This window comes from Motacilla alba, chromosome 2, assembly GCF_015832195.1.
Source record: "Motacilla alba alba isolate MOTALB_02 chromosome 2, Motacilla_alba_V1.0_pri, whole genome shotgun sequence".
Taxonomy (NCBI): domain Eukaryota; kingdom Metazoa; phylum Chordata; class Aves; order Passeriformes; family Motacillidae; genus Motacilla; species Motacilla alba.
In genome coordinates, this window is record NC_052017.1 from 8331395 (window position 1) to 8357671 (window position 26277).

General features: G+C 38.1%; 1 protein-coding gene across 6 annotated transcripts in view; it reads right to left on the reverse strand.

Moving 5' to 3' along the window:
- Nucleotides 1–890: 890 nt before the first annotated feature.
- The window catches only part of LMBR1 (limb development membrane protein 1), a 67974-nt gene continuing 42587 nt past the window's right edge, over nucleotides 891–26277 (reverse strand). For all 6 annotated transcript variants that reach the window (XM_038126538.1, XM_038126512.1, XM_038126521.1 and 3 more), the window contains 10 exons: nucleotides 24118–24182; nucleotides 22980–23052; nucleotides 17454–17534; nucleotides 16574–16650; nucleotides 16264–16341; nucleotides 15706–15779; nucleotides 15386–15476; nucleotides 13881–13947; nucleotides 9507–9668; nucleotides 891–7535 (listed from right to left, as the gene is read on the reverse strand). In XM_038126538.1, the coding sequence (XP_037982466.1) occupies nucleotides 7453–7535; nucleotides 9507–9668; nucleotides 13881–13947; nucleotides 15386–15476; nucleotides 15706–15779; nucleotides 16264–16341; nucleotides 16574–16650; nucleotides 17454–17534; nucleotides 22980–23052; nucleotides 24118–24182 (851 nt within the window). In that variant the 3' untranslated portion in view covers nucleotides 891–7452. The remainder of the gene's footprint in view (nucleotides 7536–9506; nucleotides 9669–13880; nucleotides 13948–15385; nucleotides 15477–15705; nucleotides 15780–16263; nucleotides 16342–16573; nucleotides 16651–17453; nucleotides 17535–22979; nucleotides 23053–24117; nucleotides 24183–26277) is intronic.

Genomic DNA, 26277 nt, shown 5'->3' on the forward strand with positions numbered 1-26277 from the left:
AAGCAGAAAGACTTGTTTTACCATGGATGTTTGAGAACAAAATGAAAGCTTAAGCATGGCAAGGGCCCTTCACATTTGACATTTATGAAATCTTGGACAATTAAACACTGGAATATACTGCCTAGAGACAGCGCAGCAATCCCATCACAGAAAGCCCATGCCAGGCTGGTTAAATACCAGGAATAATGCAGCTATGTTTGATCCTGTGCAGCTGGATGGATCAAACATCTCCAGGTCCCTTCCAGACACGTGGTCCTTGAACTTTAAAAACAGCCTAAACTCTCCTGTGAAATGGAATTTAAAGTCTGAAGCTGTTTAAGTTACAGACAGTTTAGGAAGCACGGTGGTCAGGGGTTTAAACATGTAAAAATTGCCCTTCAGTCAAACTATTAAGGAATTGCAAATTACTTATAAATTACATAATGAGCATGCTTTGCTATAAACAATCCCCACTGGCCTAGAGCAGAGGGTTCCAATTAATTGCACACCTGTCTTAAAACACAAGGCTGTGATGCCTCTGAATGTAGAGGAATCTCCATCACATTCCCTACCTCAGCTATTTTAGAAATGCAACCACTTGAGAATCTCAAAATCAGATTAAATTGGGAGAAGGAAGAAGAGAGAGGAACACAACTATTCATACCAATTACAGACAGGATAGCTTAGAATGACACAGATCATTTTTTCATTGCTTATAATAAAAAAGGGGACAGAACGCTGCTATAAATTACACTTTACCTTTATTGAAAACACAGTAAAAAAAAATTTCCTACAAAACATTCAGTGTAACATTTCAAACAAAGGAAAAAAACATATTACCACTGCTTTCCACAAAACAAAACAAAAAATCAGCCTAGCTAAGGCAGCAGAATTTTTTTTTTTTTTTTTTGTAACACAACAAAATACCCACAACAGAGAACACTATAAATCATAATTCTGGATGACCTAAAATGAACCAGGAAGGGTTTGATGGGGAGAAGGTATCTATACCAAAAACTGTTGGGATTAAAGTAACACTCAAAGCACAATTTTTCAGCTGTGTTATACCTTGGTCAGATACATCCATGTGAAAGAAAAGTCAGCTGCTCAAGACTGTGGAGCTCACAGAACCTAAAGCACAGATCAGACCAAGAGGGGACCACCAGTTCCATTCAGCACCTCCCAGCCTCACGCAGCTCAGAGATTGTGCGTCATTTATAACTGTTTTTGTAAACTGTGATATTAACCAGGAACACTGCAGTGAAACCCTGAACGTGCACAGTGAAGGGACCTGCTGCCAGCATCACAGCCCAGCCAGCAGCATCAACAGCAATGGAAAGGCCAGCTCAGAATTGTGTTTTTATGGCCATGCCACCTAAGCACACATGAAGCCAATTCCATGTGACAGGGATCAGGGTGCCAGCAGCACCCTAAGAACACCCTCAGTCTCCTCACTGGGAATTTTAAAGACAAAATTTAGTGGAGACAAGAGCAACACATAATTTCTATTTAGGTAATGTGGGGTTGGGTCCCAAACCCCACAGGAAAGGAAATACACCCTTTTTTGTGTCCGTGTGTTTGATACACACACACCAAGATTTCAAATCACATAACCTAAATGTATTTTCTTTTTCTATCCACTTCTCCTTAAAGCAACAGAAATCACACAAAATAAAGCAAAAATACTTTGAAAGCTACCTTTAAGAAAGTAAAAGTAACTGAAATGTTTTGTTATATAAAGCCAAGGAGGAGAAAGTACTTAGAGAGATTGTGTGACTCTTAAGAATTTTGGTCCAGATTGGAAAAACTTCATGGTTAGGGGGAAACAGGAAATCATGCACCAGCCAATTTTCTTCTTAAACATTTAAACACACCCACTGAATCCACTGCACAGGTATCACTATCATGCCACTTCTCTGAATGATCAACTCACATGGGGAGAGAAGGCCCAAAATATGCTCATACACATGACACAAAAATCCAAAGAACAGCAGAAGAGCCTCACACAGCCTGACCCCGATGAGAGCTGAGACAAAGTGTGTCTACCTCTCTCTGAGGCAGGTCTCTCTGTACACCCCACAGCAGATGAGCTGCAGAGCAGGGCCACAACAGGAGCCACCCTGCAGTGACAGCCACCCCAGGGGCTCCCAGTGGCCAAACCAGCTCGTTCCCCTCACTGAGAAGTGGGGCTGTACCCTCATACCACTGGAAGCTAAAAGCACAAATATATGTAATGACTAAAGCCTCTCACTCATGATTCAAACTGACTTGAGCTCTTGGTAATTTGTTAGAGGACCCTCTAGTGCCAAGATTGCTTAAATGGAATCTAGTGGCAAAAAAAACCAAATTCATAAATGTGAATATTTTTGTAGTGGAATAACAGTTCTAATTAGGGAATATCTCTGTACAGGCTATGTGGGAAAAGAAATACATTAAAATCAAAGCAGGTGCCCCAAAACTTCAATAGCTGGTATCTGTGGAAGCAGGGAATAGAGGAGGAATGCAAAATAAAGCCCTGTTCAGGAAAGGAGCTTCATCCAGTGATGCCGACTATAAAACTTAATGTAACGGGGCAGGGAGAAAAGCAACAGCAGCACTTGGGGTTAGTGATCAACAAACATCTAGAAGCAGCATTCCAAAGTGCTCAAGTAGGTACACATCAACCTTCAGACACCTAAAAGCCTCTAAGAATTAGGATTTCCTAATTTCTGTTTGATGTAAGGCCTTCATACAGCTACACTTTCTAAGTAGCCTAGAATTCAGTGTGTCAAGAATATCAGCATTTACAGGATATTTTTTACACTCTTTGACTGTTTGGAGTCACCTTCTGTATTTGTTAAAACATTTAATGCTATGTGTATTAAAAAAAAATCACGAGCAATAAATGAAACTAAAAAGTTACTGATAAAATATGGTAGTTAACACAAAACTAGCGAGCATCTTAAGGTTCCTGTTGCCAAGACAGATACCCCCAGAAGTTCACAGGCTTCTATAAAAGTCCAAGATACTGTTTCACTGTGAACCACAAAAGAGATTTTAAGAAGTGATGAAATTTTTTTCAGTGTCAGTGAATTACTGGCTTATTTAAAGAACATACAATTGACATTTGTATACTAATGATACACATTGCTTCTTTCTCTTTCAAAGAAGAGTTCAACATGCTTCAATTGGGAAATGTTTCAAAAGCCTTCCGTTGAAATTGCCTTCTGGTATGGTTTTTTACAGTGCATAAATCAAATCCATGTGGATTCTTCTGCTATTTCATGTTTTGTCTGTCTCAAGGGGGCAAGGTAGAAAAGGGGGCAGAAGTTGTATCACTGTGTGGCTGGTGGCTGTGGCCTTAGTTTGCTCTGGATGAATGGGATAAATTCAAAAGTAGCATTTTTGTAAAGTTCAAATCCTGACAATATGACTGAAATAACCTGCCAGCTTACCAATAGCAAATTCAGTGCTCATGGGTTGGGGAGGGAAGTCAGTGTAGGCAGCATTGTCTCAACTCAGCACTAAAATAATAACAAAAATCCTAATACTAGGAGGTAGGGAATCTTATTTCATTAAAGCAATTAAAGCTTCACAGTTCACACCAACACTTTTAGTAACAAAACTAAGCATATTTCTTTTTGAAGAGGTTATTTATGTGGCCTTAATGTCCTCTCTCTGCTTAGATTATTTCACCCTGATTTTAAAAAAATGCTATTTTCAAGATCAGAGAATTTATTAAACAGGATTTAGCTCCTTTCCTGCATTTGTTATTTCAAAATTTTAGATGCCAGTCCACTAAGGGTAAGGCTCAGTTGCTGTACATACACCACCACCCCACTTCTGGGAGAGGAAGAAGAGATGGGAAATAACCTAGAGCATGCTTCAAGAACTCAAAGAATGCCACATGCAGGAAGAGGCCAACTGCTTTCTGTTTCAACCTTATTCCTTTCTAATTTAGACTGTAAATTCTTTAAGAAAAGTGCCATCATGTCTTCACTACGCAGCACTGGGCACACGTGAGCACCTCAAGTAGCATCAGCTGCTGCACAGCCCCAGAGGTGAGCGGCAGAGACATGGTGGGATGGACAGGGGCTGCAGCCCTTGGCACCCATCACTCCTGGTGACACAGGGGAGATGTGACACTCCTGGTGACACAGGGGAGGACGTGTTCCTAGGATCTGCTCCCGTGTCCCTCCTGCCAAGCACCTGCTGCAGGAGCTCCTTCCCAACTGCATGGGCAGCCCAGCCCTCCCTCCACTGGTGCTCCAGGTGGTACTTGGGAACTGGACAAGGAAAACCACTTGTTAAATCTTTTACATTTTTATGACACTAAAACAGCCAACAGGGTCAAAGGTATCAGAGGAACAGGGCCAAAGATAAACAGCACATTACAGACAGTAAACAAAGCTCCCTATGAATGCAAAACTGTTACTTGTACAGTAACCAATACCACTATTTTTTAGCTTAAAGTGATAACCAAGTGTGCTTTATGCTTAGAAATCCCACAAATATTACAGTTCTGCAATTGCATTTAATATTGTGCTACCAACACAGAAAAAAAGCCAAAAAACAGCTAAGTTAAAACACTCAGTTCACACCCATTTTTTGGTCTTGTGTGGTATCTAGTTGAAGATGGAAGCATTGATGTGCTTTTTGCCTCATAAGAAGTGAGGCAGATGTTAATGTTACTAAGATCAGCTGTATATACCTTGAAGGTATAGACCACCTGACTCTACATGAGTCAAAATACTAGGAATGTATTGTCAATATCCATTAATGAATTACCAGTTGCTCGTACTTAAGTGACCATATGATTCTGTGAGAAGTATACAGTGACCTGTATCTTGCATGCAGTGACAAAGCTTTGCATAAGCATGTCATTTTCAAGGCCAAAGGCGTACTTTAATGTAGACAGTGCCACGATATCAGCAGTTGATTTTAAAACACAACACTGTCAGTAGTTGCACAGGGTAGTTCTGAATTTCTCACCCATCTTGGAAACCACACAGCACCTCAACCATCCCACAGAGTCCAGTGTAAAGTCTTCCCTAACGTAGCCTTAACCCACACATCTGCCTGCAGAACCCAGCAGAAGGGGTGGGGACAGTCGAGGCCCTAACAGTTGTTTTGAAAAAGAATTTTGAAGTCTTGCCTGAAGCTAGGGTGCTTCTTGGCAGGAACTGCCCCTGCTCAGTTGAAGTAATGCCCACTCACTTGCAGAAGCCACCCACACATTATAATCCAGCTTTTTCTGTGTTCTTGGGTCACTGATGCCATGAGAAACATCTCTCCAAAGGCACGAAGAGCAAGATCTATGCTGGTTCATACTCCTAGGTTTATTCCTAATATTAATTTCTCCAGAGTGTATTAACTGTCTTAGCACTGTAACAGAAATATCTGTTATCTAAAAGCTAACTGGCCTCACACACCACAGTTCACCAGCCCCATTAAGACATGAGGACAATTTTGGTCATATAATAACTTGCATGGAAAAGTGGACATATTTCAGCAGGTTTTAACTATGATGCCAATACACAAGACTACAAGCTCTGAGAATACCTGACTGATGCCCCTAATAATATATCTCCCAATATTTTAAATATAAACTCATTTTAGAACAACTTTTAATTATAGCTCTCTGTTATTGGTTGCAGAACTTTGACTCAGATAAAGATTTCTCACTAAAGTGTCAGCACTAAACAAGAGAAAAGATGCTTGTAAATCTTAGTGAAATCAAGTAATTTTACTTTTTCTTCCAAGACTTGATACAACACATCAATAGTCAGTTCAATAAACCTTGAATTTATACTAATCACACACACACCAAAAAAAAAGTAATTCTCTAGCATCATATTTACTACAGAAATATTTACATTATGCTCCAGATCAAGTCAGAAAAGGCAGGTGAAAAAAAGATAAATCCTCATGTGTACTGGAGCATGAGTTTTGAAGCACTTTAGGGGAAAAAAAACAAGCAGACATTCACACACACAGCAATAAGGTCTACAGCCCAGAGCAGTCATCTCAAGAGAACAGCCAGAGTTTCTGCCACAAGGTTTACCTTATTTTGGAACCACACTGGAAACCAAGTTGTCACCAATTAATATAAGACCTCCAGCCACAGACAGGCAGACTTGTTTTACAGAAATGGGAAATGAACAGGAAAATTTTCTGGCTCCCTACATGAAGGGGCACTCACTGAAGATGTCTCCATTCCAGTCTGTTTGGAGACTACTTGTGGCTGAGCAGGACAAAAGTGCGACCAGATTTTGAATACTTACTTGGTATTTTTCTTTACTATAAACTGCTTAAAGGATTGCTAAGGCTGCAAGGAAATTCTGCAAGAAAGGACATTATCACCACTGATGCCATCTTGAATCTAAGGCCTCTGAGCAGTTAAACACTTGAGAAATTCAAACTACCAAGACTGAACACACATGTTTTACTTACCAAACCACCTACTGTCATCTCTATAACCTTAGAATTTAATTTATCTACACATATAGGCCTATATACATATTCATGTGTACATTAAAAAACAGGCTAGTGATAGATAACTGGGTTATGCCACTGAACAGAAATCCTGGTAACTGAAGTATAAATTCAGAGACATTTACTCCAAATTAAAGATTGTAGAAAACTGCAACTGCAGCCTCCTAGGCCTGTGCTCCTTGCATTGATTCCAGGTACTGCTTACACACAGTAGTTCATCAAAAATTTCACAGGGGGTCTTGGGTAGGGGAAGGGACCTCCAGGGCTCACAGAACTGAGAGCTGTGACAGAGGGTCTACACAGCTTTTTACAAAGCATACTAGGCTCAGACTTAACACTGAAGTTAATCTTCATCTTGGACTTGCATAAGACATCATTTGACACCAGTAAAGCAAGCTGGCATATGGAGCTAAGGACAGAAAGCTGAAAACACTGGCCTTCTGAGAAAGCACCATGACACAGCCTACTGCATCCAGCACTGTGATCTCTCCTGTCCTTTTTAACTCTCTCAGTAGAGCTGTTTATCTCCTGTCACAGGTACCTACTCCAGCTACTTTACATTTCCAGTAAGGGTCATATTGGCCTCCAAGTGTATGTTTTCTTCCTTTTCTTTTTTTTTTTTTTTTTAAATCAAGTCCCAAAGTTATTCTTTATAGCTGTGTTTGTATAACACAGGAGGTACTGTGCATTCAAATGGTAGCAAGTCTAAAAATAAAGATGTGAGACTTTCAACAAATAAAAAGGAATGCATTTTTCTCTTCAGCTTCCAGTCTTCAAGGCACCTCCTGCATTAACTTCCTGGGAAATAAACAAGCAGACCAAAAGTTCACTGGAAAGAGAAGAATCTGACACACCTAACTTCCTCAGAAGCACACAGCATCAAAATGAGACAAGGCTCGACCCAAACTAACAACTAAAAGCAATATAAAAATGCTGATGAGATGACAGGAATGCCATGAGGTCGATGTTTTCAGCTCTGCTGATTGCAGGTGATTGTTATCACAGTGTTTTCTGATGGCCATTTGCAGAAGGCTTTGTTTCAGAGTCTCTTGGATTGTTTGATAGATGAAGTTTATCTAATCCTGAAAAACATGACAGAATAAGGAAAAACTTAGACTCCCCCTTGTTTCATGCACACAGGCATTCAAAAGAACAAAGACAACCCAAACCACACTTTGTGATTGCAGACTTCATATTTGCTGAAGACCAGAACTGATGTTCTACCTCCTGTAAGAATTGCTTCTGGGAAATTCCCTCCGTGAGAAAATCCATTACAGTGGGCAAGCATGGAAGGCAGAGAACCCTAACTTTCCACTGCTTAAATCACAGACTCAGATGTTAAGAACCAAGAAAGACTTGCAATAATTTACCCTGTGGCCTACAAAGACCTAAATAATTATCTAAAATTATTAATTTTATTAATTTGATAATTATTAATTAATTGTTTCTTTTAAACATAACATCTTTTTGTAAATCACCCACTGTTGATCTTGATGTCATTGGCGATGACCAAATCACTTCTCTAAACTATTTATATATCTAATTACATTTTTAGGGCTACACTATTACTCATTTATCTCTGTTTCCAGCCATTTGTTCTTATTGCACAATTCTCTACTGTGAGTGCTGATTCAAGTCTCACATCCTGCCCCAGGCAAGCAGTTAAATTACTCTTTTTTTTGGGAGGCAGGGAGGCAGATGAGGAAAGATGGCAAATTTAGCCATATTTTATTCAAAACAGGCACGATGTCAGTCCTTCCTTGCTTGCTACAGTTTCTCTCTGAAGTCTCCTATCAAGTCTCTAAAGTTAAGGATCAAACCTGGGAAGAGTTTCTTATTCATTTTGTGTAGACTACACTGAAGTGCCATGATGTACAAAGTTAAATTTCTTGCATTGTCAGAATTGGAATTCCAAAATTGACTGCACTACTGAAAAATAAAAATCTCCTTAATATTGCCTTGTTTGTAGTCCTAATATGTGAATGTTTTGGTAATAGGCTAGTTCTGGTTCTCATTCTTTGAATTCCATGGGACAGTTTTTAACTGACACCGTTTGTGATGTACAGCTCTGAAAACAATCCCAGTTTGTGTCAGGAACCTGCACATTTCAGGGTTTGTGACTCCCTACTTGTGTCAAATCCAGTGACCATTACCCTACTATGCCTGCATTTTTATGTTTCTTAATCTGCCTTCAACATCCGTAATTTTTTATTGAACAATTTATTTCTAATTATTTTACAACAATTTTAAACTAATCTTCCACCAGCACTCTGGGAAGTGCTTGGATTTTGTTACAGCACCACAATTCAAAGCAGGGAAAACTAACATGAGTAACTTCTAGATGATGCTAACTGAATCCTCAGCTACAAAGAAACACTAAAGTTTCACCATTAATCCTCTCAATTTAAGCAAATACTACTCTAGGGATCTAAAGAGAGAGGAGCTTTTTTAGTTAGTAAAGATAAGATGAGGCAACAACAATAAAATAAACATTTTATCCTCTTAGTATCAAATGTGTTTCAATCCTTTTGCCTATGGTCAAGAAATATCAACGCAAAGTTTGTTTAAATTTTGATTATATCAGATACAGGTTTTACTCAGCCTGTTACTAAGGTTCTGTACATTCTGTCCAATGATTTTTTGAATAGATGTTCAAAAAAAAAGTATGACAACACAGTTAAGATCTCTGCTAACTATTTATAGGGAACTAATAAGCTGCTTTAGACAAAAGAGAAAGACAACCCATACACAAGCTGAAGTTTTAATGTGGAATAATTCATCATAGCAATGAGAAGGCTTCTGTGCTCTCCAAAGACTGAAAATCCAGCTGGAGACCAAGAAGCACCACAGGCATATCATTGAAATCAACTTTGTACCTTAGCTCTGGACTCTTCAAGAAAAAACACATTGTTTATCCTCACACTTTAACTTAGAGAAATTTCCACCAAAAAAAAAAAAGTATTCTGTGAGCTGTGACACAACTTCACCAGGAGCACATCAAGGTGGAGAAAGGGAGTGGTCAAGCACACAGTGAATTTTCAGGGCTGTGTTACCTAATGCCTTCAGGAGCTCTTCTCGCACAGCAGACGTGAACTTTCTGACCAGACACAATGTTGTCATGATAGCAAAGAGCAAGTTGTAGGACAACACAATATAGAAGTTCCCCAGCCAGTTGAACCTTCCAAAGTCTCCAAGAAGATCAAATCTGGTGATTCCTGTTAAATTTCATACAAGATTTAGATCAAAATAACCATAACATTTTTTTAGGAAATGCAAAAATTTCCTTCTATTACATTTACATTTGGATGCAAAATTCTTATAGACAGCACATCAGAAGACACATGGTTAAACACACAAGACAATGTTCGTTGGTCACTATAAAACTATAAGACACCTTTATCAAAATGTTTTTTTAATTTCATAGTAAAATGCTTGAATAATGGGAGTATAAATGAATTGTCTATTCTATGTAAGAACTCTTTTTATAATATTAGTAAATGTAACTAGGAAAAAAATCAGCTTTAGTATGAAAACTGCTTGAAACCTCAGTTTCTATAAAATCCTTAATGATTCCAGAAAAGAATGAAATGCACCTTGAGCTTTTTTTAAAAAAATACAAGAAGCAAATAGCCTTTCTATGAGAGCCACAACACCTTGGGGTAAACACTAAGACTTTAGGTGTTCTTCCAGAGCACTGCTTTTGAAACTAAATTTTAAAGACATCTTTCCAACTGCAGTTTCTCTCCTGGATCCACCCACCACTGCAGTCATGGAGCATTTGCACAGAAGGAAAAGAGGCTGAAGAATGGTGCTGACAGGTCTCCTTCACAGAGCACTTCCAATCCTGACACTTGGGCTTTTTGCTCATTTCAAAGGCCTGTCAATCACTAATTAAATGAACATGGAAACATCTACAAGGTGTAGGGCCCATGGCAGAAGGCAGAAGAGGAAGAACCACAGGCTGTTCCTTTGTCAGGTGTCATGGAGTACTGCACTGAACACTTGGCAGAACACTGAGACGACAGCCACATGATCATTGTCTAGGATTCCAAAGCTGTTGTATTCCCAAAAAGCCTTTGGCACAGATGATGTCAGAGGGAAGTGTGCCCTCACAACAGTGAAAAGCAGGAAGCTGACCCTGTCCCAGAAAGTAGCCCTGGCTCCGAAACTCCTGAAAGCTCCTGATTTTCTATCATCTTATTCTGAAAATGCTGATTTTCTATCATCTATCATCTTATTCTGAAAATGCTGATTTTCTATCATCTTATTCTGAAAATGCTTTGAGGCTTTTAAAAACTGACCTCAAAAGTGATAATAAATGAAGAGACAGAATTAAGGGTCAGCTGCACTTTTTCCAAGAGTAAACCTAGGACACTTAGGAACCTCACTGTATCTGCATACCCAAGACTTGCAAGCCAGTTATCACAATGTTAAAAGATATACACACTTCTTATACTCAGCATCAGTCATTTAAATTAGAACATGGTACCTAAGGAAAAAATACTGAAATGAAAAGAAGTTTCAAAGGATGAAATCATTGATCAAAACAGCAAAAGAGGCAGGGAGAAATACTAAAAATGCACAGAAGGTCTTAGCACAGAAAGAAAAAACTGACTGAAGTAACTGGTAAAGAGATGAAGGACAATAAACACAGAGCTGCTTTCCCACTTGAAGGCAAACAGTGTCCTTAGCATTTCCAAAGCAGCAGTGTTTTAGCCAGATTGTGAAGCCACATGAAAATTAAGACAGGTTTGAACGTATAGGCTCCCAAAACTTTAAAGGAAAAGGAACAAAACAGGCAGAGCACTGGAAAAGGAAAAACATTCCTTGACACATAGAGGTCCAGAAGAACAGTGAGCCATGGAGCAGCATTACCACGACAAACAGAAATGAACCCTGACACTTCTGTTAGAGTAGTTGGGAAAATTATTGTCCATAAATTACATTCAATTTCTTCTTACAAACAGAAAAAGTCACTGTGTCACTTTTCTGATGAGCAGTAACAGTCTGTAAACTCATGGGAGAAAAAGGTTAAACAGGTTTTGATGTCTTTCTTAGAGAAGTAGTATCTACTCAGCCCACAGAGAAAAAAAAAAACAAGACTTGTAATAACTCTTCAGTAATTGAACAAAAACTTGCATATCTAGTGGCAAATATAGGCACACAAAAGCTGATGAAATTTTACCAAATAAACTATCAAACAAAAAACAAACAGTAGGTTTTAGACAAAACACACAAATTTTAAATCCCCATTTACTTGCACATAATACTGAGGTGTAGAATTTTAGGAAAACTTCCATATACTAGAAAGTTCAATTTTCTCTGGAATTCTTTGTATTTTGTATTCTTGACTTTAAGTGCCATGTTCTCAATTTGTTTCTCTGTGATTAGCAATATGGTGTTGGTGGGAAACATTTCTGAAGGGCTACTAAAAGGCTGAAAAGTTCTGGGAAAATATGAGTTAACTTATTTAAATAAAACAACTTATTTTAGTTTAAAACTTTCCTGGAGTTCTGGAAGAATGACAGATTAGACATATCCACCACCTACATATCTAATTAGAATTCTATGAAGCATGTAAGAAGAAACTACTTCCATTTTTAAAAGCTGAAAAAGGTCAGTGCATGTATTAGATAACTTTTGCTTTTTCACCTTTCCCATAAGGATAAAGTCTAGTCTTTTCTGTATAGCCTAGAATCCCGCTTTTTTAATAAAGTGAAAAGACTATGAATCTGCTTAACATATTTATTTCTTTTCATCTATTCAGTGCCACAGGGTGGTGGCATGTAGTGCAACACACATTGATATTTCTGCAAAAGCACCACATGACTCACTGTACTCTAATACACTCTATTAATCCTGTTTGGACAGCTGTGACTGTGCATTTGTTAGCCGTGTGTTAATTGTTCCATCTTTTTTCTTCTTTTATTTATCTCTATGGCAAACTATTCAGGAATTTCACTTGTTAGTCTGGTTTTTAAGTGAGTTTTACCATTAATCTGTTTCCTATGAGACAACAATGGACCCAGCGTGTACACTTACTCCCACAAAATCTGGTTATTATCAACTGGTAATCTCATGGATCATTAACAATTAATTTTATTTTCTTTTAAACAAGTCTTGAATGCAGTAACTTAGTGGACACAAACTTATGCTACAATTCTATTCTAAAACAGTGATTTTTCTATGTAATATCTGGCTCCACATGCTAGAACCATTTCACTTCTTAGACCTTTATTATACTGGTTATATTTTAAAACTGCACTGCTTTAAGTAATTGAATTACCCTTTTGCATTTTTGTGGAATTTTACTATGGATTTTTTTTAAGTAAGTTCTAAAATACTTATTTTAAGATTCAACTTTCCAAAACACATTGCAGAGGGTTTTTCATTTGATCTAGAAATGATTTATAATTTATTAAAATGTCCCCTCTGCAGATATACACAGCATAAGAATATACAGTATAATACTGGAAAACCATGAACTACTCTTGATTCAAGAGTATTCTCCCTGAAAGGAAGACCAGCTAGAGAACTGCTGAACACACACTGCTGGTCTGTGGGCCTGAGCTCAAACTTCTAAGCTTGTACTTCAGACTTGTACAGCCTGAGGTGAAGATTTTTGTTTTGTTCTATTTAATGTTCCCAATGAAAATCACATTAGTTACAAGGATTCTGCACTACTTGCAACATGTAATAGCCTTGCAATTTAACTTCAAGAATGCAAGCTGAAGATTACCTAATTAAAGTGAAGATACAACACGTTTTTCCAACTGGTTAAAACAGCTTAACTACTTCAAATGCTACTGTCAATCCTTAGCAATAAAGCCAGGAGTGTTCCAGTTCTGCTATGGTAGACTCAAATTGTTAAATTTGAAAAATGAAGTTAAAAAACATAATTATATTATTGTAGGAAAAATGAAAGTAGCCTGGTATCACTGCTGATTAAAAAACTTAATAAATGAAGAGTCATTACCTGTTTTTAAAAAGCCATTTGCACTCAGTGTTACCTCAAATTTCAGACACCAAATCCCAAATGTATTTCTTGACAGGAACTAAGCACTAATTTCACAGTGAACATGAAAGTATTACAGACTGCTCTGGACAACCAGTTTTCCTATCTTTTCATCTTACAACCTCCTGTTTTAAGAAGTCTCAAATCTGACCTTCTTAAAATAACATATTCTCTAAAAAATGCTTAGCATCTTTTTCTTTATAGAAAGAATGTTCTGCAGTTCATGTACATAGATGTATGTTCAACAGTTCACGTAGAAATGAAGGCCACAGATAATGCTCTTCCATCTGAAAGTGATGGCAGATTACATACCTACTATGAAAAACACAGCTACAGGCTCTTCTTCTTTCTTGTATTTTTTTTTAATTCAATTAAACATCCTTTATAATGATGTTACTTCCATTTCACTTACCCAGTGTCCTTGACATCACTGGCAAAGCAGAGCTCAGCACCAAGATTGAGACACAGTTTCCAATTATCTGTTTGAAAATGACAAACAGCATTTAAATGATAAATGAGATTGCTGAAGGGAACACAAAGAAAAACAGTGGTCAAGATGAAAAAGAATAATTCTTAAAAGGCACGTTCTTCAAATTGAACCTAAAGCAATTTACAGGAACATATTGTTAGTCTTGCTGACTTCTGTCACTCCTCTCCACATGGTGTTACACAAGACAAAGATGATCCAAGAAAAATAATCAAATATGTATTCACGTGCTTTTAATCAAAGTTTTATGTATCCTCAGATCCAAAACTATTCAAAACAACCATGATGCAAAGCATCAACTGTTTACTTACTTCCTGTGAATGTTTTATAAAAGAAGAATTCCATGGGCTTAGAATGGATGACTGATACATCAGCTTAAGCCTTGGATGTAACTGCTTGCAGGATTAGCACTATTTAAAAAATTACAACAAAGAGCTTCCTTTCAATTCAATGCCTGTTGTCTACTTTAAATAATACGAAAAAATTCACAGCTGTTAGATTTTACTCTTGTTCTTGTAAAGCCTTTAAAAAGAGTAATTGAAACTCTTTCACAAGGGATCATTTTCTTCAGGTCTAGTTCTATCAGAAGCCAAAAAGAAAAAAAAAGTAAACTTGAAAGTAGGTAAACATTTGTACATTCACTATTTATTTCCACACTATTCCTGTTGTTCTGTAAACAATCAATAGGAAATATTTGGAACATTCCAACTCTCTACTCTTATTACTCTAATTATTCTGTGGGCATACCCACTTTCTCACTTCCAACAATTTGTAGTAAAAGTATCTTAATCCATTACTTAAATAAAAAAAAAATATAGAAACAATGAAACATATTGAAAAAATAGTTAAATTCAACATCCATTCCTTGGTTACTGATCACTTCCCCATGTCAGCTGTGGGAATATTTTGCATGTTCCTCCAAATTAGGTAACAGCACTGGTTATTCTAAAGCCAGTGCTAAATTGTAGAAAGTCAAATTAGCTTCAGATTGCAAAGTGTTGCTGAATAGCTGTCCTCAGTTTAGTTTCATTATTCAAATTTGAATTACTTTGCCTGTATAACTTCTAGCAACCACGTCGTTCAGATCTCAAACAAGCTCCCTGAAGTACAGTTAACACAATCAAAGTTACTCATTAGCAATAAGTTCCCTTTGAAGGAAGTTCTTTCACTTGCTTTTCTATAGCCAGCTAACAAGCTCTGCCATTCCTGGCTTTTTACAAGTGAATGGATGCCATCCAAACTAAACAGAGCACATCCTTTTTCCCACTCATTCAGCATTTTGACAATCTTCCAGTTTGTGTTTACAAAGCTTACAAACAAATACTGATCACTGCAAATGAGCCATTCAGGGCAATTACTAAGGGAGTCAGTTTGTCCTGGGGGGCAAGAAGGACAGGAGGGGGCCATGACCATCCCAGAGTGTACCTTACCTTTGTCATAGTTGTGTCATCCTTCCTGGGAGTGAAATTCTCAAAAAAACGAAGACTGTAGAAGCCGACGACAGAAGATACCATAAGATAGCTGTGAGAATCAAGGAAAAAAGGAACCTCCAAGGAATGCAAGTTTCACTCAAGTTCTCAGCAGTCTCCTAAAAGTCTTAAGAACTAAAGAAAAAAGAAACAAAAACAAGCATTTGAGAAGGACTGACCTATCTTTCTTCTTTCCAGGTTAGTGTCTTAGTGTATTACCAGTGTCCCAGAAAACTCGACAGAATACTTGTTAACAGACAGAATTCTCTCAGAAAGGATACAAAATCAAAATGATTTCAAGTGCTGCTCCCACGAAGCCAAAGGTGGATAAGGAGGCATTTCCTATTCCAGGTCCCTACAAGGTAAAAGATACTTTGTATAAATAAGTAAGATACATGCAACAAAATTCATAAAGTTAACTTCTACCAAGAACAAAACATGTAACATCTTATATGCAATACAGCCTTTTCTCAAGTCAGTGTTTCAGGGGTGTTCTGATGTCCCACTCTCCAAGTCCCCCCACCCCATGCAATGGCACCAGCAGCCTTCAAAGTGCAGAGAAACACATTGCAAAGACAGAGCTGCAAACTCCAGATTACTGATCTGCTGTAGGGCATCACTGTATCTACATAAACCTTCTGCACTGTTTTAATACGCACTCACTAGAACACGACATGTAATAATTGTTTGTGTGGACACAGGAATGAAACCTAGAAGCAAAGTCAAGGTCAAGGCTCATTGGTTTCCACGTCATTAAAGCAAAAGCTCTCACTTGCACTTCTGCAAGGCCTCCAAAGCTTTACTAAAATTATAAAAATTGTAAGAGAAGATTACTTTACCCCTGATCCCTTTGGCATTGCAGTCTCATCAACCAACAGGTAAAGAATGTTGAGCGCGACTAAAAGAACTGAAAAGGACTATAAAAAAGTAGAAACAGTCTTGTTATTGAAAAGTATTCCACATTTTTTAAATCTACACATTTATCCTCACAAGACTCCATAATGTCAAGGTTTTGTTAAATAGTCAAGAAAAGAACATCAAGATTGTTTAAGCAACAATCTTCACTCAAAAAACTTGAAACTATTCCCTCAAATAACCAAAGAACTCCTCATACTTTTTGCTGGGGAAAAAAAAAAAGAAAATTCTTACTGTCTCAGTCAGGAGCAATATCATGACAGCTGGATAAACTAAATTTCTTTCCCAAGCAGAAGCTTTTTTTCTCCGTTCTGTTCAGAAGAGAAAAAAACATAAGCCTAATACCATAGATCACCTTAGAATAAAACAAGTAAGAATCATTCAGCTACCCATAAGCTCACTATAAATATAAGTAACAACAGTATCCTGATCTGGAACAAACATCAACCAGTTCATAAGAACATCCACCCTGTACAGATCTACAAAGCAATGGCAAAAATATGAAACCTCTCTAGAGAAAGGCTGGGGAGACAGAGACATGCAGATTTTTCCAAGAGGCATGTTTCCCCTTAACCTTTTTCTTCCCCTAGCACACAGCAGCTCCACAAAGTTTAAAATCAGCTGAATTTACAAATACACAGTTTACATGTATAATTTAGCATGACCTAAAGGGACAGAACAGAATTTCAGATATTTAAATAGTATTTTCCTCTTGTAAGGCAGGAAAGACAGAACTAACTTCACTGGACATCATTAGCATGTACAAGAAAGAAAGAAAACACTGTTCGAATTTTACAGAAATAATTCAAACACAAAAAGGAAAGTAATGTCCTAGATTAGCCCAAATATTCATAAGCATACTATACACAAAAAGCTCCATGCAATGAAGTGTTACTATTTCTCTAAATAATGTTAAAAATAAGGTCCAAATCAGACTACTTACTTAAATGTTTTTGTTGGAGGGGTGCAATGATTTCATGTAATGTGTTTGCAAATGCACAAATTTGGTTAAGAACAAACTGGAATCAATCAAGCAATTGGTCCAAACTAAACACAGCAAGTTAAGGTCATTTAGTAAACTACAATCTACATGAAACACTAGAAAGTTCATTACCTAGATTTGTTTTCTTGCTTCTCACTTTTTCAAGCTCACGTTCCAACTCTACCGTCTGGTATTCCACTGTGGAAGACACACCTTTTAAAACAAAAGACATGATTTTCTTTTGGATGTGACTGTAAGGCACATAGTGACAATTTGGATTTAGGAAGCCTCACATTAAGCACTTGTGACTTTAAATTGCAGGTGTTTCTTTGAGACTCTTCAAATACTTTACAAAAACAGCAGAGTCTACCCAGAAGAGTTCAGCATAGAGGTTTCAGCATCATCTCAGCCTGTTCTGCTGATGCTGAACTTTCACACAAGTCCAATGACCAGCCATAGCGAGACAGACAGGATGTCTCAAATGCCTCATTCTTGAATCCCTAAAGGATTCTGGTACCAAGATGTAAAGAACCCCCGGATGCCCCTCGGGAGCATTATTATTTAGCAAAAGTGGACCTTTGCCTTTCAAGTGGCCAGAGCTCCAGATTCAGCTTCTGCCCCTCCTGCCCTCTCCTCAGCAAGCCCAGCTTCCACACTGCTGACCTGCTTGCTGATGGATCTGCTCATACCAGTTTGCCCGCTCTGTCCCTCCATGCCGCAGTCAGATATTCCCCTAATCACCTGTGAGACCAACCTCTTCCACTTTCCAGTTCACAACATACATGTGTCATTGTTGTGCTACTCCTCATACTTTCTCCTGTACATCAGCTTAGCCCTGACAACCATAATATTAATCCCTTTCCTCCTAGTAATTTTCTGCCTAAAAGTTGCTCATCAACTTTTCTTCCTATCCTTATGCAGCCTTGAGGAAACCCAGCCCATTTTCTCTCTCCGTCCTTTTCCTCTTCAACCTTCCATTCTCCTCCAACCACTCCTCTTTCCCAGCACAAGCACACTGGGATTTCCCTCCTTGATGCCTGTTCCTCTACAAACCCTGCACAGTGTTCAGGTACTGACACAGTTCTGCAATGCTGACCAGAGATCTGCTGTTTCAGTTCCTATCCCATTATTTCTGCTTTAGCTTTCACTCTCTGCAATCACAACCTAGAAATACTCTGCCTGGGATAAGTTAGAAACTCTCCACTCCTCTTTGTTCAGAAGTAAAAGGGATGAAAGTGGGGCAATCTCACCTGAAAATAAGTTAAGGGCTCATATTTTCCCTGTCTATTCCAGGCCAATTTCACTCTGCAATAACACACCATGGCAGTAACAGTTCAAGGTCTTAAACCCAAAGTCTTCTCTGTTGTTTTGCTGATTTACATTCACACCTTTCACCTGCTGGCCATTCCCTACCCTCAGCCCCACCTCTGGCCATGGGCTAACCTGTAAGAGCACCATGCTCCATGGACTTTTTTTAAACAGTCTCTAATAAATCTATAGGAGATTAACATTCTTGTGCTGGCTTTTATCTGACATCTTGATCACTTGCCTACAAAATCTAAACAGCACTTAAGCTGCTGGCACAGCAACACTATTTTGTAGTCCAGTCTCATTATTTCCTTATTTTCTGTTGTCTCCTCATCCATCCAGCAACCTCAATACAAGAAAAAAGGTGACTCTTCCTATTGCAGACTATTAGATACTGATTTGTTCAATGCAGTCAAATCATCAATGAAACATCCAACTGTTTAAAATTTTAAATGTTTAATCGAATTAACTGAATGTTTCTTTCACACACGTTTTTGCATGTAACACGTAATTTCTGTGCTTTGTCTAAACATTTATCTTGGATATCAGTGACATAATGAGTATGGGATAATATTTACAGGGCTTCAAAGTCCTTTCAGGACTATCCAGTAAGACCTACAGACACTGTTCTATTACAACATCTTATCAGTTGAAGTGCCTAAAACACAAATGTCAGTTCCATTTCTCAGAGTTTTTTTTAAAAATTAATCATAATACACAGGTTTTCAGAAAAAGTCTTAAAAAAACCCAAGCTAATTATCACTATAAAAATAAGCTTTTGTGATGATGCATTTCCCCCCAGAAAAGTCTAAAACATCTGTTTCATGGAATGACTAATTACAATTAGGTGGGGAAAAGGATAGCTATAGAGCTCAGTGGGAAAAGAACTTTCATGGAAGCAGTTGAACAAGAAGGAAAACTCAAGTCAGCATCTGATGTTTTCTTATTTTCTGTAACTGATTTAGGAGTCTCTGAGGAAAAGCTCAGTTCAACATATATCTATGTTTTTTTTCTCCTCTCAACATAAAAATCCAGAGCTCAAAACACTGATTTCATGGGAGTCTATTCAACAAATCAGCATCATCACAGAAGGTCCCTAAGACACAGGTCAACAGAAATTCTGAATCATATCTAAGTGCTGTTGTAGTTCCTCCTTAAAAATAGTTGCAAACAACAGGTTGCTATACAAAAGGATATTTTATGAGAAAGGCAAGGTTTCAGATCAGTCAAAAGAGTATTTGGAAAGGATGCAGCTAAATTCTTAAAAGCTCTCTAACATTAGCTTTATTTCAAACACGCATAAAGTTCAATGTCAGCGCTGTCTAGCCAATAAATCAAATTGGTAGACGAGACTTGTTTGGACTAGCAATGAAAAGTTAGAAGGGATTCTCCAAGAAAGCCACAAAGCAGCTCATTTAAGGTCAATTTAACGGTATTATTCTGTTTTTCTTCCAGCCCCGACATAAGATTTCAGTACCTCAAAGGAAATTGTAAGAGTATCTATTTGCATTCCCCCAAGGTGATTGGCAGTTCACCACCAATTAGTTCAAAATTACACTGTTACTAGTGTGCAATAAAAACAACACCTTTCATCTTTCTTACATAGGTAAGGATACCTTCAGAGCCAATAACTTTGATCAAGTAAGTATTTTTGATCCTACCCCACCCGTCTCTTTGGATTCAGGAAAACTAATAGCTGAAGGCAACTTTTTTCTTTTAATATAAAAAAGTCCCAGCTTTATTTTTCAACTGTAGGAGTGATGTGGGTACTGAAATATAATACACTGGAAACAAACATTTTCCCAAGCCCAGTATCTCTTCAATAGATAAAAATACTAGGGTAGATAACACAATCAAACTTTCCCCTCCCTCCTCCTCCGATTTTCAGTTAGACACTGCAGACACCTGAGGAGGAAGAAAATTAGTTCCCACAAAGAAGATCTACAGTTTCACAGATAGATTCATTTTCAAATATGAAAAGCTTTACAATCATCAAGTATCACTTAAGCCTCTGCTCTGGTCCTCTTCATTTTAATCAAAATTCAACTCTTTAGTTATACATATAAATAAAGCACATAATTTCAGAGCACTTTACTGGAAACCTGCCCAGCAGGGTTACTTAAGCACCATGGATTTCCACCACCAACATGGTGGAAGAGTTGCAATAGCCATGGCAGAAGAAGTATGTAGCTGAATATATCCACTGTGACACGGCAACGAAGTGACAATCTGTGTGCTAAAACACAGCTTATGGCCTCTAACATCACAGCACAACATTTACTGATGTAATTAGCACCACCCTCATTTTAAACACACTTTTTGAAATGCAATAAACATGGTAAACATGACCCTTCATAGTTCTGGCAATAACAATGTCAACGCTTCTGGCATAATTTGTATGTATTAGAAAGAATTCTGGAAGAGAAGATGAAGGTTTCCATGCTCACCATAATGAGAACTGTGCTTAAATTTACTAAAGTAACTACTGCAAAAATCCTGCAAAGAATCTTCCTGCACATATAACATCCTGCCCCAACTACATGCTATATGCAAGTTTAGATTTTCGTTTACTTTTCAGCTTAACTCCATTAATTTTCTCTGTACACCAACCTAGGGATTTTCAAGCAGCCCCTTTTGGGGGTGTCAATGCCGTTCCCTCAGCACTGAAACAGAGGGAATTCAGTTCCTCTCCTGTCTCAGGACACTTAGGCCCCATGTCTTTCACTGCTCAAGAGCAGGCTGGTGAGTGCTCCATGGAATACAGGTGGGCTGCAGCTCCACTTCTCACTGAATACCAAGCCATGTGCTGAAAGCAAATCCAGTCTCTTGGCTGGTGTTAGGGGAGCTCCTGGCACACATCCTAAATCCACACCCAGTTAGTGGGCACCTACAAACAGCCTAATGATACTAAACTGCAATACCAGCAACTGTTGAGAGACTTCTGCAAGAAAAAGAGCAGGCAGACATCACCTAAATAATCACATTCCCCATCTGAACACTTCTTCCAATAGATTCCTGAATAACTACTGGGTCATTGCTCTGTGTTGTACACAAGTAGAATCACCATGACAACATAAAATATTCAGTAACAAATATTTTACAGTTCCCAGCTAACATCAAACACACAGAATGATTATCATTACCCCATCACAGCTTCAAAGACACTCACTGCCTGCACCTTTTTGTGTGCCTGTGTGTAACTGCACACACAGCGCGTCACTATAAACAGCTGAAAAGGTGAATGGTACTTTTAAACTGAAGTGATGGCTGATTTCTGCACAAAGAAGTCACTACTGCTCCACAAATTTAAGCCCTGGAATAAAGATGACCACCATGGTCTCTGCTATCAAAGGTACTTCCCCTGACCAAGCAACTACGAAAGGAGACTTAATGAGACCTCAGAGAAAGAAAGCTTAAGATATATGACAGAAGACTGAAAAGCAGGAGAGAAAAAACAGGAAATTTTAAAAATTAAGGCTAAAATAAGTCATCACGACACATACATTGTTGTGCTGTCTTACACGAAAATTCCTTGGTTTTCAAAACTGCAGTAATGCAGAAATTATGGATGGATGGCTTATCCATGCAGCTAAAAGCAAGTCAGAAGATTTGTACAACATCATTTCCAGGTTTACAGAGCCAATAAATTTTCCATAACTGGTGCTTGCTGTTGCAACACTCCTTTCTATTCTAAGTCAAAACTTCGTACTTTACTTCATACTTCATGTTTTTAACACTTCATAACAGAAACACCTTATCAAGAAATGCAAAATTTTAAGACTAAATACAGTAAGTCTAAAAACATTCTTGTAATTATTAATTTTCATTACTTATTAATAGAACTTTTTTATTTATTAAATTCACCAAATAACTCCTAGAATATACAGGAGTGCTCTGATATTGAATGGATTACTACCTAAAATTTTAAATAACAACTGAAAAACAAAAAAATCCTCCAAATTAAAAACAAAAACTCAATGCTAATGTAAGTTGATTGTCCTTCAAACAAGGCTGAAATAGACTCATTTACCAATCCAAGCTATTTTGAAGTAAGGGAGGTGGGTCTGGACAACGACTCAGTTGCTCTCTCAGGCTCAGAACATCCCACATTAGAGAGCTACTGAACAATTCAAAAACAAAACCAAAGCAAACCACACATGCACGAGAGGCAATCTTGGAAAACCTGGTGAGGAAATGTACACCTGTAACATTTGTTACAGGCTAAGATGTTGAAATCTTCTGTTTTGAGAGAAGAGGCTGCCCAACAGTGAGACCAATACTCCTGACCAGAACCACTCTACTCTAAATACTACATTTGAAGCAGTACCATTACAGGTATAGCATACATACCATTAAGCTTCCTCTGAATTGCTTCTTCCTCTAAAGTGATGATATACATTTGCTCATCTAGGTCTTCCAGGATCTGTGTTTGGAAGCAGAAACATGAACTGAGTATCAGAGACACTTGTTTTCCTGACTGAACTTACATCATCAGATTCACTTTGCTCCTGTAACCTGTACTTTAAATATACAGTCTACAACTTTACAATAGTGACACAAATAAGAACTTCACAGATTATTCCATTCTGTTACACAATTGTATCTTTACTGTGAGCAAAGTTTTTATTTTGAGTTAAGGCTTTTATGTTCAGTTTCAATCTAAAGAGACAGAACAGTATGTCTGACCTACATTCAAATTGTATCAACCTTCACACCCAATTTAAACAAAAATAACTAAAGATTTTGAAAATTTGTATTAAAAAGCAACTTTCCACATAAGCCAGTAGTTCATGAAAATATAAATTGCTATTGAAATCTAAAACCAAATTGATCTACCTCGGCTACCAGATGCTTTGAGACTAAAGATAAAAATAGTAGGTATTTTCTTTTTATTTCCAGGGTTGAACTGACTAATGAAAAGGAAAGCAAGATCTAAGTGCACCCAAATTTTAGTAAATACAAACTAGGACATGTGACACCAAAGTCACTAGAACACTTGTATGTGGTACAAACTTCTCCCTTCCCTCACAGCATTCAGAACGTGAACCAAAGAGCATCTTAACAAGCTCTGACAACTACCCACATTTCACCCATCTGTGTGTACCCCAAGTACCCTTCTTGTTATTCAGACTTTGCTCTTGTGTTCTTTGCTACTGAACTCAGAACATGCCCATGCTTTTCAGGCACTGGTAAAACACAGCAGGAAATGCTAGTAATAAATAATATTAGTAGCACTGACAGAAATTGAAAAATCAGAGAAAGTCTATATTATTATAAGAAAAACTTTGGAAAAATAAGCTTTTGTGCTATATGAGAAATGTGAAATGGGTACATTTCAAGTGGTTACAGAAACTCTGATGAACTGAAGAGTTCTGTACAAGTGTAAGCATTCTAGAAGGAAGTACCCAAATACCATTCCACCTTCACACAGGTAGCACAGCAGGACAGAACTGCGCAGCACAGGAGGACAGAACCGTGCAGCACTTACCGTCGGCTTCACCAGCAACTGACCCATTACTGTAAACATCCGCGAGAGCCCCACTGGCGTGCACACTGCACAGGAAGGAAGAGCATGCAAAACAGACATTTGTAAGTCAAAGACAGTTTTTTATTTAGATACCTAGTGTGCTGTTCCACACATTTTTTGGTTTTGAAAGAACTGCAAGAGCTTAAACCTCCAACATGAATGCTCAAGCACATTGCAATCACATGAATTTTGATCAAGACAAGCTTCTCTGCCCTCCAAGACCTTAACTGTGACTTTTTGTCAACAAGGAACACCACATAATTGGAGATCTTAAATTTGCTCAACAATTAATTATTTATTCAAAGCATGTGGCACCAAAGACTATGTCTTCACTGGTAAACTCAGCAGTGCCATGATGCATTCCTGGGCTTTAAGATTGGATTCTCAGTGCTCATCTGGAGTTGAGGCAGCCCAGGGACCTTTTTCATGAGCCAAAGCTGCACAGGCACCTGCCAACTGCAATATCCTGGATGGAGTAACACTGGTTGGCCACAGCACTGGAGAACATCTCAGGCATGTTTCATCTTTTAGCACAGGTGTAGCTGCAAGGCCAAGAGATCCTGAAGCTGCTTTGGTCTCAAAGTTATCATTCAACTTCCATTGAGAGCAGGCTCAGCTACCAGACTTAGGATTATTTTCTGTGAAATAACAACAGGCCCTTTTTGATCCTAGCCTGTGATAGTTTCCAGGAATGATGCATGTCTGCTTCCTGGGAGAAAGGCTCAGCCATGATAATAGAAAATGATTAGTAGAAAACAACAGTTTAGGGAAAACAGCCTTCAAATACTGAAATATATCAGAGATGAAAGAATTTATAACAATATGGATAAGCATGTACATCTATACCTTCCATTACAATAAAACATTATTACAAAAAAAATGAGACAAGATTTTATTATGAGAATTGCATTTATTTTTATTAGTGTTTCACTGTAGCTACTGCGTATTACAAGAAAAATACAAGAGTATTCAAAAATCCAACTTAAGCTAGTCTGCCTTTACTGCAAAAGAACCCTGCAGGAAAAGGAGAAAAGACAAATGAAGTGATGATCCAAATCACCACTGCAATAAGCTTTACTCAAACACTGCTTCAGCAATTAAACCAGCTGAAGATCTAAAGCTCTGCCCCACTGCTGTATACTGCCCTTTTAGCTACACAGACCTAACAGCTTGGAGGGCTTTCACCTCAGTGATTTGCTTAAGTTACACATTTCCAAAACCTGGCATTTAGTCGCAGTAATTTCAGTCAATTGGTTTATAACAGCCCCAGAACTCAGCAGGCTGAGTTTTCAGCTCTGCTGAAGCAAACTGCAGGGCAGATTTGAAGTTCTGTAAACCAACTTCCCATTAAAGTGTTCAGCACCTCTGTGAATGCCACTCTGGAACAGCCTGCACAAGATGCTGAGAAGCCCATTGTTAACCCTCCCACCTTCCTCCAAAGTGGATTTGAGAACCTGCACATACAGAGAACCCAAGGAGACTCGCTGAGGTTTCTTTCATAGATTTGTTTAAAGAATATCACAAATTATCATTCCCCACCCTTTCTCCACAGTGACAGCCCCACGTAAGCTTTGAACCTGTCAAGTCAGGAGAAGAGATGAAACCATAATGATCCAGAAAGGAGATGTTCTGTCCCTCTCAGCAATTTTCTAGAAATTATTCAAGGAGGGGGCTGAGACTATAAGTGGGATTTGGAGCCTTCCATCGTGTTTCTTATTCCCCTGATCATGGATGCCTGAACTCTGGTTAGGAGCACTTCAGTGGCAAGTTGGGGTTTTACTGCATTTCTTTCAGATGCAATTGTGTAACTGACCTGCAGACTGGCCAGAGACCAGCTGTGTGATTATGAAAGCTCGCTGCACTGTCTTCCAACTCCTGCCTATACAGCAACATTTTCAATTGCAAAAGGAAGAACGGTAGTTTACTGAATATAGGACAAAATGTTCCAAAATTATTTTCTCACCATACTACCAGCCTCCTGCAGACATTTCATTTAAAAATTGTGCTTTTCTTTGCAGAATGTAGTCCCTATTTTTCAATTACCTGCCAAGTTATTAGTCAAAATTGGGTGAGTTGTAAAGTTTCTCAAAAATTGAAAATCTAAAGCACCATTTGTTTAAA